Consider the following 14,449-nt stretch of genomic DNA (forward strand, 5'->3'; position numbering starts at 1 on the left):
ACACATGCTACTTGCTCATACTTGAATTGGTTGTTCCTCCGGAACATGGCTTGCTATCTCAAGGAAAGCATTAAGCTCAAAGGGTTAACTTCAGAAGCAAAACACTTGCAAAATTCACAGCTGAGACAGAAGCTGTCAGGAACACACTGAAAAGCAAAGATGTTGGTTGCAACATTGTCCTTAGCTGGAACATAAACAGAAAGAACTATCTCGCAAGATGTTCTGAGAACTCGTAGCTCAGAACTAACTGTAAACTAGTCCTATGCCAGAATTAGCCAAGTAATTACATTACTGGGAAATGCATTACCATTACATGTCAATGGAAGCCACTGAAACAATTAATTAAGTAGCACTCTAACTGTATAAACCGTGTGCAAATGTATTTTACTCTAAAAAGCTGTGCATTAAATGGCTCTTTGAATTTCAGAATCCTACCCATCTTCCTGCAAAGAGATTCAGGTGTTGTATCTTCCTTAGGTAAATAAAAAATTGAATCACACCTGTCCATGCTCTCTAACATGCCACTTTCTTGATAGGGGGGGGAAGGGGGGGAATCTGTAGGTGGAATCTGAAAGGTTCTGCGACATAGTAATGTCCAACCTTTCAGACCATCTTTAACCTCATCCGGCAATACAAAACCAACTTTTAATTTTTGACTGTACTGTAGTTTTGCCTCTTTTCTTTCCACTTTTCTCTTTCGCTCTTCCTCTCACTTTCTCTACATCCCAACTTTTTCCTATTCTCTTGCCTCCTCTTGGATCAGGCACAAGCCACAACTGAAGTTTAATGGTTTTGCCACCACTTGGGTCTCCTTCCCAATATGCACCAAGGTTTTTAAATAGCCAGCAGCATTGCAGGAGTGCAGGAAGTTGCCTTATACTGAGTAAGTTGCCTTATACTTATACCACTGCTAGTTAGCTCAGTATGGTCTACATCAGGCATAGGCAAACTCGGCCCTCCAGATGTTCAGGACTACAACTCCCATCATCCCTAGCTAACAGGACCAATGGTCAGGGATGATGGGAGTTGTAGTCCCAAAACATCTGGAGGGCCGAGTTTGCCTATGCCTGGTCTACATTGACAGGCAGCAGCTCTTCAGGGTTTCAGACAGAATCCCTGCCAGCCCTGTCTGGAGATGCTGGAGATTAAACCAAGGAGCTTCTGCCTTAAAAGCAGATGCTCTACGGTCCTTCCCCAAATAAGAACTCAGATAAGTTGCCACAGGAAAGGGGGTCAAGAAATGAAAGAATGGGGATGCTGGTAGACTCCTCTAATTTTTTCATTCTTATATTTTGCCCTATTCTTATATCAAGCCATCAGTCACTGAGCCATCCATCACTGAACTCCCTATTTCCTGTGTTAGACTCCAAATGCAGTTGTCATGGGGTTTTGCATTCTACCCATGCTCATTCCATATTAAACTAACTTCATCTCTCATACATCATGCACAAATAAATATTTTCACACACATCAAGAGCATCTAGCCTCACTGGTCTTCAACAGGTGGGTCAGGACCCACTAGTTGGTCATGGCTTGATTGAAGGTGGGTCGCAACAGCAGTACTACCACCATGCAAATAGAATCACAGAACCATAGACTGGAAAGGGACCACAAGGGTCATCTAGTCCAACCCCCTGCAATGTAGTAATCTCTTGCCCAACGTGGGGCTCAAACTCACAACACTGACATTAGGAGTCTCATGTCTGTCTAAGCTATCAAGCCACCTTGTGGGCTTATATAGTACAAGATTAAGAAATGGGTCCCCAAATGCATGCTTGGGTTAAAATTGGGCCTGGGTGTGAAAGGTTGAAAATACCTGATCTTCTACAGCTTTTTTCTACAGATGTTTCTATCTTATTGATGGCTCTCCCACTTTTGGCTCTGGACCCCAATAGATTTTTCCCATGAGTCAATAGTCATTTACAGTGATATCTCGGGTTAAGTACTTAATTCGTTCCGGAGGTCCATACTTAACCTGAAACTGATCTTAACCTGAAGCACCACTTTAGCCAAAGGGGTCTCCTGCTGCTGCCGCGCCGCCAGAGCAGGATTTCTGTTCTTATCCTGAAGCTCAGTTCTTAACCTGATTTCTGGAGTCTGTAACCTGAAGCGTATGTAACCTGAAGTGTATGTAACCCGAGGTACCACTGTATAGAAAAAAGGTTCCCCTGAGCAAAGGCACTGTGTATATATATATATATATATATATATATGAATTATATATAAGAATTTATGCAATCTTATTACTCCTACTCTTCATCTGTTAAAAAGTAGGTGCATATTGTTCTTCAATAGTCACCTGTAGGAAATATTGACCTATAGATCAAATATGAATTAAGACAAGAATGCAATGTTCTATGCATTGCTTTAAATAATTGTTCTAAACATCCCAGCTACCATCCACACAAGCATATGTTGACTGCATTTACAGCAATCTCACAAGAAACCTGTAATGGTCTATGTTTATGTTTATTTTGTCCTGAGAACATCTGGTCTTATGTGTTGAAAGACCCTCCCATCCAGTGTATGGTATATGGGGTGTATGATTTGGGTTGGGTCTAGAGTTTATTGCGAGGTGCACATTACAATATTTTTATTCCTTTCTACATACACCAGATATTATTGGAGCACCGTGCTAGACCCAAATGAAGCACTGGAAGCTGGAAGTGATGCTGTGGCAGTCATAAAGACACTGCACGGGAGGTGTGGGTAATCACACAAAGAACTATGGGTTTTGTATTCCACCCTGGCAAATAGTCTTGCCTTGCTGCATGGCAGGGCTTGCTCTAGATAAGATGTATATAAATTGTGATCGTACACAAAGCTATGTGATTGCTATAAATCTCCCACTTGTTTCCAACTTTTGGGGTGTTGACTTTACCCAAAATTGTACTGAACATTGTTTGTTATTTACGGGAAGAACAAGAAGTGGTCAATGAAGTGGTAGTGGTGGGAACTTGTAAGGTAATGATGTTACATCAGGCGTGCAGTATCCCTAGAATTTATGAACAACAAGAAAGGAAGAGACAGAGACATGGGGTTGTTGTTTTCAGTAGAGGCCCACATCTGCCATAACATCTAGTTTCAATCTATTCTAGGCAATGAATCATGAAAGCCGTTCATCTAAAGAGACAACAGAGGTATATATCGTTTCCCAAAGAACAGCGGGAAGCAGAGTCTGAAGGGGTAGCTCAAGCACACTGTCCATTTTAGCAGCATTTCACCATAGCAGGATGGAGCGAGGAACCACTAGGGAAGACTTGAAGGAAACGGTAGTTACTGTCTTGATTAACAGCTTTGCAATTCGGCAGATGCAGGGGGCATAGTCAAACAGGCTTGCCAGCAGCTCAAACTGCCAGGAAAAGCATGATGCAGATTTAACATCCCAGGCTAGAACGGATTCAGCTGTACTGGAATAGCAACAAGTCAGAAGCGGGGGGGAGGAGAGAGGTAGCAGCCGCCCGGACTCAACAGCTAAGGAGACACTTTGGCACCTTAAATACATTAGGACTTACACTACTGTCAACACAAAGGGTGCTGAAACAGTGACAAAGAACGCCGGTGGGTAATTATGGCGGAGAAAAATGTAGTGCTCAAATGAGGCTTAAAACATGGAAAAGTGGTCTTTGAATTACCTGCCATCAGCTCCATGTTCCATTACATGGCGGAAGAAAGAAAAGGGGTGTTAAGAATCACCTGCCGCAAAGCATATTGTCATACTCGGCTGAAGCCCTGCCTTGGCTTCTCTGCTATACCTTAAGGTGCTTTAGTGTATATTTATGAGTTGGAACTTGAGCTTTTTACATTTTAATTGTGTTTTCAGGTTGCCCCAACAACCCCATTTGTTTCTCACGGCCCTAGAGCCATTTTAAATGTCAAATCTATTACTCTCCGTTTTTGCTGGAAGACTGCTTAAGACTTGTGCACTCAATGCATGCATTCCTTGAGGATGTAGTCGAAAGGGACACTGAATCTTGCGTTATGGTGCGCCTTCTTCCAGGAACTCGTTTAGGGCTTAAAAATAGAAAGGCTGTGGCTCCGAGGTCCATGTAGCTCAGCATCGTCCACACTGACTGGCAATAGATTTCCAAGATTTCAGACAGTGTTCTCTCCCAGCTCTACTTGGAGATGCTGGGGGCTGAACCTGAGATTTTTTGAAAACAGAGCAGATGCTCTACCACTGGGTGGTGACTCTTCCCCAGCTGCTTTGTGTACAGAAGGCCCTGGGTTCAGTTCTTGGCATCTCCAGACAGTGCTCAGAAAGACCCTTATCAGAAACTCTGGGGAGTTGCTACTTCACAGTGTAGAGCAGCAATGAGGAACGTTGGTCCTCCAGATGTAGTTGAACTACAATTCCCACCAGCTGTCGCAAGCACAAGGTTGGGAGTTGTAGTTCAGGAACCCCTAGAGGGTCAAAGGTTCCCCACATCTGATGTAGACAATGCTGAGCTAGACGGACCAATTGTCTGACTCTGTATAAAGAGTCTCCCCGTGTTCCTAAGAATGGCTTTGAAGAAGCTGGGGTATATCTAACTTCTGTGCTTAGATGTATCAGCTCATCACAGTCTCCCATTTGACAGCTTCCTATATTATTAATTCCCTTTCTTGGCTACCAGTGCTATCAGGCCTTTGGGGTTTTCCTAGATTTGCATCAGAACTTCACATGCCACACACACACAAAAATCCAGGCTAAGTAAGGCCTGGATTTCCAACAACTGAGGCAGAGAGATAAAAACAGCTTTGACACAAAAACACTCGGTCATCTCCATCTATCATAAATGAGCAAAAATAGGGCACAAGTCCAACATTTTCTCCTTCCCAGGTCACCTTTAAGGTGTGTTTAAATATAGCCCCTCTGGATCCAAAACTGTGAAACGAGAAGCAAGGCTGCACTGCACTTTTGCTTCTGAAAGAAAATGCAGACATGACAGTTTTTCCTCAGCGCGTTCAATATTACAAGACAGAATATAAATATCACAAAACAAGTTAAGTATCTTTCCATCACTAGGGTAAACAATCAAATACACTTGAAAATAGTAACAACAAGGTTGAGCTTCAGTCAGAGCGAAGATAAAGTTATACAATGATCTAGCAGCGAAGTCATTATGAAAAATGAGGGTTGGAAAAGGCTGACACAAACCTAAAATACAGCAGCAATAAATACTTCATCTGACTAGCAATCTGTTTAAACAGCAGCAATGACCGAAAGCTGCTTCCAGCTCCTGAAATGAAACAAACACTGACACCTAGTGGCTGTCCGGCAACTTGAAAAAATGGCACACAGAGACAACAATTAAAGCAAGAGGAACAGGTTAATGTTTGGCTTGGCTGCGCATGCCACACCAATGAGGAAGGATTATAACATTCTCCCTGTCACATCTCATCCTCTGTTCAGTGACATGATAAACACATAGGAAAGCTTGCCCATTAAAATCAATCACTGCTGCTTAGGCGCCCTTAAAACCTAAGTTGTGCAACTGGCTAAGAAACACAGAGAAATCCTAAGGGACTGCATAGTCTTATGAATGGTACATCTCCCAAAGAGCAAAATAATGTAAAAAACACAGTGCAAAATAGCAAATGTCTTTCTGCTGAAAATGTATTTTAGAACTAGGTCACATGGCATTTTACTATCTATGGTAGCATATGGATTTACCTAGTAAGGCAGAGAACAGGCCAAGCAAAACAAACATTTTTTTTAAAAAATACAGCAATGCTCATGCCAGCAATAGGAGATGACCTGCTATACTAGAACTCTTTGTGTATAAGCCACAATACAGTTGCCTTCATAGCTATTAGCATAACCATCAAGAGCTGAAAATTTTGGCTGTTAGATACACTGGTATATGCTTTCTAAGATTGATCTTGCAAAGGAAAGTCACATTTGTTACAATTTAGAAACCAGAGAGCACAAACTGGGTTTCAAGTCTATTATTTAATCTCTTGGCAGAAACAAGCTATCGCAGTGATGGGGAACCTCAAGCCCACCGGCTCAAACGCAGCCCATGAGTCCTCCTCATCTGACTGCAACATGCCCCATGTCCCCAATATTCCCCAAGTGACATTTAGGCTTGAAAAAATGACTTCCATTAGCTCCAATGCTTTTTTTTCAAGTCTGATTGCCACTCCGGGAGGAGAGGGCAAGTTCCTGGAGACTGAAGCTAGGGAGAGCGTCTGGAAGTGTTTGTGTTCATGTAAAGGAGTGTGTGTATACCCACTTTTTGCTTTGGCCCTGCACACAGCTGGCATGTGGCCCCCAGAAGGTTAAGCCACAAGGTTAGCTCGGGGCTGAAAAGTTTCTCCACCCTTGCTTGAGCAGCCACCTACTAGAGATTCAATTCACTATAATGCTAGATCCTATAAATTTCTGAGTTGTCCACTATTCTTTTAAAAAGCTGCAAAGTTCACCAAATCTCTTTGACCTTAGAAGTGTGGTAAGTCGTAGTGAACCAATGTACCCCTAAATACGCACCAACATTCTTTGGGGTCTAGTCTGTTGTATGGATCACAACATCAAGCAAAGATAACTAGCCACTCCCCCTCCTTCATTCAGAATTCACCAGACCGACAAAGAAAGCGCAGCAAATTTACCTGAAATGAGCTGCTTGCTGGCTCATCGTCACGCTCAGGGTTTCTTCCCCCTGCCATGTTCTGCTCTCCATTTATTGGGGACAGAAGCCAGGCTATGCTCTCAGGCTCCTTTTTCTCATCCATTTCTTCTCCTTCCTGCTCATCTGTACCTTCATCTCTCTTAGATGCTTCCTTTGCTGCTTTGCCACGGTCACTTCGCCTCAAGGGACACAAATTGGGGACAATGGGCTCCCCAAATGGTTTCTTGTGTAGAAGCTGTCGCTGAGCCTGTTTCAGGCTTTTCTGGTAAACCTCAAGCTGACACAGGATGACTTGGGTATATTTGTTGGGATCCACACCTTTAGGGCAGAAGGGAACACCCCAGTAATAGTGCACCATGTCTCTCTCTTCGCTTTCTTGGCACTCCTCGTCACCCCTATGAAGTGCGCACAGTGGAGGAGCGTTTCTGGGCAATTCAGTCCTTTCCACCAGCCCAGGAGAAAGACATGCCTTCTTGATGGGCTCCAACCGATGTCCAAGCTCAGACCCTGGTCTGCTGGAGTAGTCCAACATGCTGTGCCCCAGGGCCACTTTCTCCGGAGCTTCTGAGCAACCAGGAAGGGAATCTCCTTCCATGTAATTTTGGGAATGCTTTTCAGTTTCCTTGCCTGTTGGCTTTGGAGGGCTAAACCTTCCTGCAAAAAGTCTCTGAGGTGCCAGTGACAAAGTGCCCCGAGGCCTTTGGGGAAAGGTGGGACTTAAGGCAACTGATGTCCCTTCTTCTAGACTGGGTGGTGTATCGCTGGAACTGCTCCTTGGTGATGGGGAAGGGTTTTCATTTGACCTTGCAGAAGGTTGGCTCTTCCCTGGAGATACAATTATGCTAGAGACTAGTGAGCTCTCAACTGTTGCCTGGCTTAACCTCGTCAGTACTACTAGGGGCCTCTTGGCGACATCTGTCTGTCCATTCTTATCAGTTTTGTCACTGTGTGAGAGGGAGCTGTACTCGGAGCAAGGAGACTCAGGGCAAGGCAGTAGAGCTGCAAGGAGCTCAGGATCCTCTTGCCCAGCTGGGTAGCTTCGTGCTGAAGAAACTTGTGCCTTGGAAGGATGGGGCACAGCAGCTGCAGCAGAAGACTCAGAAGGCTGGCAGCTCTAGAAAGGAGGGTGAAAAATGCACACAAGTGATTTGCCTTTGAAAATGTACGTTCCCAATTATTAAATCAAACTGACTGCTGCTCCACTGAGTAAAATATATAAATGGACACTTCCATGTTAATCTACAAAATGATAGCTAAAGGTGAAATCATTCATTAGCCGTGTTTGGGGCTGTTAACATGGTGAAGATTAACAAATGTATTGTGAGCTCACCTTGTCAGATGCATTTATGCCTTACAGAAGACTGGCTAGAATTCCAGATGGAAGCCTGTCCCATAACAAACACCTCATTTGAACTGCAGAGGGGGAGTACAGGGCAGGGAAAGATGTGACCAGGCAATTCTGTAGCCCAAGTATTTCTGCTTCACTTACACCAAGGCTCTCAGCAATGGCCTTTCTCAGAAGCTCTTCCTCTTCCTCCTCTTGCGAGTTCAACTGCCTGGCTTCTTGCTCGCTCATTTTCAGAGCCAGGGCAAACTGTTCATCCTCCGTCATCTCTGAAAAAAGTGAAAAAGAAAAGCGTAACACAATACAATGCAGCAGGCTCTCATTCCTTATGCCCTGAAGAAGGTGCCTGGGGACTTTCACCTTCACAGGGAAAAAAGGCCAACTAAATTGGATCAAAGCTGTTACATCTCAGCTTACCTTGCCGTGTGCCTTCAAAACTGGAACAGACAGTGCTAAATGCAGAGTAATGCATTTTGTGCAATATCAAATCACTGAACCAAGTCAGGGCATTTAGTTAAGGTTCCCATAGTGATCTCAGCTTTGACTCTTTGGTGAATTCATCACAATGAAATATTTTATCACATAATCATCTGGCAGCGACCCTGTTTTGTACTTCCACATGCAATACTATCATCAAAGGGCACAAAGGAAAAGCCGTAGACTTTGAACACTGAACTGTGCATGAACAGACTTTTTCTAAAAGGCACAGTCTGCTGGTAGAGCACAATGAAGTTAGTTCCTTTCCACTCAACATTATTATTAACTTTAAAAGTCATAGTGCTCTGTGGTGTATACTGCCAAGCCTCCTGAAATGTAAACGGGCAAAGGTCATGAGCCACAATTGCCTGGACTGGTGCAAAAAATAAAAAAAAATAAAATTAGAAGAACAACCTGGAAAAGGCAGAGAATGATCTTCAGATCTGCATGCTTTCCTACCCGGGATGAGACCACTCTCTCCCTACCTATACAAAGTTGTTCCCTAAATGATTTTCTGGGACATACTAAAAATCACAAGTGTTGCAAAAACAAAAAAACAAAGCTGTTCTGGAAAACACCAGGGTGTGTGTTTTTTTAGATTTCTGACCCACCACTTTCACTTAGCTAAAAATATCCAAGCCTGAAAACCAGAATGAAAAAGAAACTCCAGCAACTCCCCTGCTTTCTGAGAATTTGAAGAGCACATTGAAACGCTCTTCAGTCAAACCATTGTAGGTTGATTCTGAGCAGCACTTTCTGAGAAATCCTCTCTCACACATAACAACTCTTAACCCAACAAGTGCACCTGAGCACAAAACACCATAGAAGAAACTAAAGAGAAGAGCTTTGAAGAAACAGATCACCTTCCAGACACAGTGAATACCTCAGATTCCTTTACTGTAAAGTGTTTGGACACCATAGCAATTAGGACGCCATCACAGCCTCCTCAGGAGCATCTTCTCAACACATGAGAAATGCCTCCAGAGGAAACCTCATTTGTGGATTACTGAACCTCATCACTCCCCCTTCCCAAGAGAAAAGCAGCAGGTCTAAACTGAAACATAGACTTTGCAACACCCTTTGGATATGATCACAACTATGAATAAGCAACTATGTGACACAATGCAGTTTCATTTTGCCCTGCTTAATGGGCATTAGCTTTCCTGGAGCTGAGTTTAAGACAGGGGGGTGGGGGCAATGCCCCACCCATGGGTATAGTATCAGGGCACAATAGCCTAAGTTTATTTATTATTATTTTCTTAAGAAAATCTCTAGCCCTCCTAGAAAGAAACATATGAAGCAAAATATACAGGTATCCTTCTAAGCAATTTCTGTGAAGTGAGCCAGCCTGGCTGCTCCCAGCTGTCTGTGGGTTTAGCCAATGAGTTGTGTCAGAGCTGCAATTGATATGCGAGTTGTTTGGACACCAGGCAGGAGGAATCCCTGGGGTTCTTTAGTGCACTTTCCTGCTCCTGTCTTATCCTATAGTAGTCCTTGAGATTTCCAGAGTTGGCCCTTCCCTTTTTCCTGTTAACCAGGATGCACCTGTGGTGGGTTCATATGAGATCAGGTATTCCTTAGAGGTGATGATCTGCAAATACTACTACACAGTAAGTGCAACTGGTTGTTAAAGAATCCCTTTCCTGAATAGCAAATACAAAACGTGTACATTTTTCAAATATGCTTAGGTGTGTCTCCTGCTGTGCAGGGCCTAAAGCCAGACACTCATTATGTTAACTTTCAGTACAATGCTATACATGTCTACTGAAAAGTAAGTCTCTTTGGGATTAATGGGCTTATTCCCAGGTATGTGTCTACAGGATGACAGCGTAGGCTTTGGTTTAAGTTTGGCACTAAGGAAACAGGGTTCTTGTGCCTTTAACAGCTGTATGCAGAAATAAGCTGCTGAGTTATCCCCCCCCTTCTTAAAAGCAATAGTGCTTTGAGCACTATTATATTATAGCTTTACCACTGGAATGTGTATTCTTGTACATATACAGTACAGGGGCCTGGACATCCTCAAGAACCAGCAGAATATTTTATAATAACTGGAATCCATATACAGTGGTGCCCCGCAAGACGAACGCCTCGCAAGACGAAAAACCCGCTAGACGAAAGGGTTTTCCGTTTTGGAGGCGCTTCGCAAAACGAATTTCCCTATGGGCTTGCTTCGCAAGAAGAAAGCCCATAGGGAAATCTCCGGGGACCTCTTTTAAATGCTAGCGGTGGGGAGCAAAGCCTTTCCCCCCCCCCTCCGGCCTTCAGAAGAGGTCCAGGAAGGCCGGCGGGGGCCGAAAGGCTTTGCTCCCCACCGCCAGCATTTTAAAAGCAGTCCGGGATAGCAGGGAAGCGCTTCCCGCTATCCCGGATGGCTTTTGAAGGCAGGCGGCGGGGGGGGGAGCAAAGACTTTCGCCCCCCACCGGCCTTCAGAAGAGGTCCTCTTCAGAAGAGGCAAAAGTCTTTGCTCCCCCCTGCCTGCCTTCCGGGAGAGCGGAGAAACGCAGCCTTCGCTGCCGCCCACCAGCATTTTAAAAACCCCGGGATAGCGGAGGACTTCTCCGCTGTCTGGGGTGATCTTAAAATGCTGGCGGGCGGCAGCGCTGCTGCCCGCCAGCATTTTAAAATCGCCCCGGGAAGTCTCCGCTGTCCCAGGGGCTTTTAAAATGCTGGGGGACGGCAGCGAAGGCTTCGCTGCCGCCCGCCAGCATTTTAAGACCGCCCCGGGACAGCGGAGAAGTCTCCGCTGTCCCGGGAAGGCAGACGGGGGGGGGGGAGCAAAGACTTTCGCCCCCCACCGGCCTTCAGAAGAGGTCGGGGGACAGACTGTCCCCGGACCTGGTCTGAAGGCGGTTTCCATAGGAACGCATTAATTGATTTTTAATGCATTCCTATGGGAAACCGTGCTTCGCAAGACGAAAAACTCGCAAGACGAAAAGACTTGCGGAACGAATTAATTTCGTCTTGCGAGGCACCACTGTAATTAAGATACTGGCAGCAAAACTGCATTATCTGATTACAAGGGATCTAGGCAGAAATTAATGGACATAGGATCACAATCATCAGTTACCTGTTCTCAATCTCTCACTTAAAAAACAACAACACATGACTGAATAACCAGACTGTCAACAACTATAAAACACAATGCAAATGAAATTCCATCTATGAAGCAATATGGTGTATCACGCTGCCAGAGAGTGAAAAAAAGGGCATGGTAAAATGGAACACAGAAAAACTCTAGACAAGAATCCTTCTGGCATATCAGAGAGAGAAAATAAACAACATTGATTCCACTTTCCAAATTCACGGGTGCATTGAAAAGGATAAATCTTTGCCCCCCGCCCACCATGAAATACATCCAACTCGCACGACAGTGAAAGGAGCAAGCCATCTCCCTGAGAGAAGCAGGGCATCTGTTCTGTCAAAGCCATGCTGCGTATCTCTGGCTATCATGTATTATTCTGCTTAACATCTGATCATTTCTAAACGCTGTCTGCAAACGCTCACAATTTGTGTGCGCTTGATGTTGATTACATTGGTCATAATTTATGATGATTAGAAATTCTAAGTATTGCGTTAGCCTCCTACTGGTGTGGGCAAACAGACTATTTAAGAGCTCCAAGACACAAATATAGAAGCTGAGCTCTCAGAAGCAAGCACTGTCTGAATGGTTTGGCAGGTAGTCTATACAACCAACGTCTAGCAGACAGAAAACCATTGCATGCCCTTTCGGACACAAATTATGTGCTTGCCCATATGTGCCCACGAATTCTGAATAGCTCCATTATAAAACTTGAGGGGTTTTCTGTTTGTGTGCTAAAGTCAGCATAGTTTCATTGTTCCAAAGCTAGGCTCCCACTACACTCCTAGTTCTACTGATAGGTAGAAATGTCAGTGTCATATGATCAATCCCACCAAGAAAACATGAGGAGGGGGTATACACTGTTTTTAAAGACATTACAGGCTTAAACAAATTAAACTAGTTCTGAGCCTTTTTACATGCTAATATGCCAATTTACTACGCAATTCATGTTTCAGTTGGACGTTTGAAAACGAATTAGATGCAAAGCGCCACCAGTTCCGAGTTCTCTTGCTAACAGATCCACCCCTCCCCCCAAAAAATGTTGGCTGTATTACACTCACAATCATAGTGAAATTACTGTACAGTGAAAGGAGATTTACTGTTCTAGAAGACACACATCAGAAACATTCCAAAGAAAAGGATTTATGTGGGTTTGTGGGTTTTAATCTTAGCTTGTTGAGAATATAACGTCACAGGTGTATTTGAATTATAGCTCAACGTTAAAAATGATTAAAAATTACAAAGTCAGAAAGGAACAATGTGCCTTAAACACTAACAATATGAGAAATGTTCCAGCTTTGGAAATTGGCAGCACATGCGGGCCTTATTTCTCCACACAGGATGAAACCAGACGTGACATTATTCACGGATTAGTAGTTGGGTGAATGTTTGTTTTAAGTAAATAGTGGCCATGGGGAAATGCCAACTGCAGGCCCATACCCCTGTTCCAGCCCCTGCCCCCGGTGATTGCTGTTTGCATTGGGAGGAAAACAGCCTTTTCTTGAATAAAAACATCACTACACACAGTTATTAATTGCTTGAATAAGACTCAATTGGCCTAGATAGGAGGGGCCAAACAATCCAACCCTCCCTAGGCAGCCTCATCTCCAAGAGGCCAATTTGTCATAAAACCCAAGCAACCCTTTAAAACACTGACAGTGGTTTATATTTCAAAGAAATGAACCTTAATTTGCCTAAAAATAAACACTAAAAGGCTAATTATAGTTCTAATAAATAAAAGAGCAGACATGTAAGTGGATGTGCCTAATTAATTATTGCTAATTGACTGCTCTAATGTAGTAGGTATGAGACCTGCATCCAAAGGAGCGAACTGATGAGGAGACTCACTACCTTTGCTCATGCCAATTATCAAATGCAGTTCTAAGACCACATTCTGCTGGATGCTGGACTGAGGATCTAGTCTTGCACTGCCAGCGGCAAATGGATTCTACACATTACAGTTTCAACACGAAACATGGATGGCTTCATGTTAATCTCTCTCCTAGGTATTCTGTACACACAGAGGATTTCATGCCTTCTTGCTCGCATCTGTGGGCCTTTAGCTTGTTTGGAGTACTGAATATGCACTTCTTTCTTCCTACAAAGGGATTTGCAAAGAGGGCTATTTGCAACCTACTTGCCATCTCCTCCATTTGGAGTGTATCAGGTTACAACCACTGCTTGGGGTCCATTCAGAAATGTATTCCATTATATTTCCAAATCAGATGCTCTTTATAAAACCAGCACCGCTCACAATAAGTCTTGTGAGTTGGAGCATACTTATAAACTGCTGCTGCAAACTTACAGCAATGGGCTCAGCTGAGGAGATCTAACCAAGACTACCTCTGTGAAACAGCATGTTTCTAGAAGAACAAGATCCTGGAATCACAGCAAAGAATTTCATTTCACCAATAAAGTAAGTTACAGCCAGTGTGGTGTAGTGGTTAAGAGCGTGTAGTGTAGTCAGTGTAGTGTAGTGGTTAAGAGCGGTAGTCTTGTAATCTGGTGAACCGGGTTCGCGTCTCTGCTCCTTCACATGCAGCTGCTGGATGACCTTGGGCCCGTCACACTTCTCTGAAGTCTCTCAGCCCCACTCACCTCACAGAGTGTTTGTTGTGGGGGAGGAAGGGAAAGGACAATGTTAGCCACTTTGAGACTCCTTAGGGTAGTGATAAAGCAGGATATCAAATCCAAACTCTTCTTACAGAGTCACCCAGAAGGCTAATTACTGAATAAACCGCATGTACTCTTGCCCTAATAACCAATCAAGCTACAAGCAAGAATATTCTGTCCGTGAGACGCTCACTGTAACTCTACACACCAACTACAGTTGTCTCTGGATAGAGCTTAGATTCAAGGTCTTCTTATGCTTTTTCTCATCTCACACCTGCCATATAACATAGCCATTGTTCCATTGTCTTCATAGAGGAAATAGA

At 43.9% G+C, this 14,449-nt stretch overlaps 1 protein-coding gene across 4 annotated transcripts in view; it reads right to left on the bottom strand.

The window, feature by feature from the left end:
- UIMC1 (ubiquitin interaction motif containing 1) overlaps positions 1–14,449 on the bottom strand; it is an 86,030-nt gene that overhangs the window by 37,370 nt on the left and 34,211 nt on the right. For all 4 annotated transcript variants that reach the window (XM_083726262.1, XM_083726261.1, XM_083726260.1 and 1 more), the window contains exons 4-5: positions 8,101–8,225; positions 6,592–7,725 (exon numbers count right to left, since the gene is read on the bottom strand). In XM_083726262.1, the coding sequence (XP_083582388.1) occupies positions 6,592–7,725; positions 8,101–8,225 (1,259 nt within the window). The remainder of the gene's footprint in view (positions 1–6,591; positions 7,726–8,100; positions 8,226–14,449) is intronic.

Source organism: Podarcis gaigeae (assembly GCF_964106915.1).
Source record: "Podarcis gaigeae genome assembly, chromosome: 2".
Classification (NCBI taxonomy): Eukaryota; Metazoa; Chordata; class Lepidosauria; order Squamata; family Lacertidae; genus Podarcis; species Podarcis gaigeae.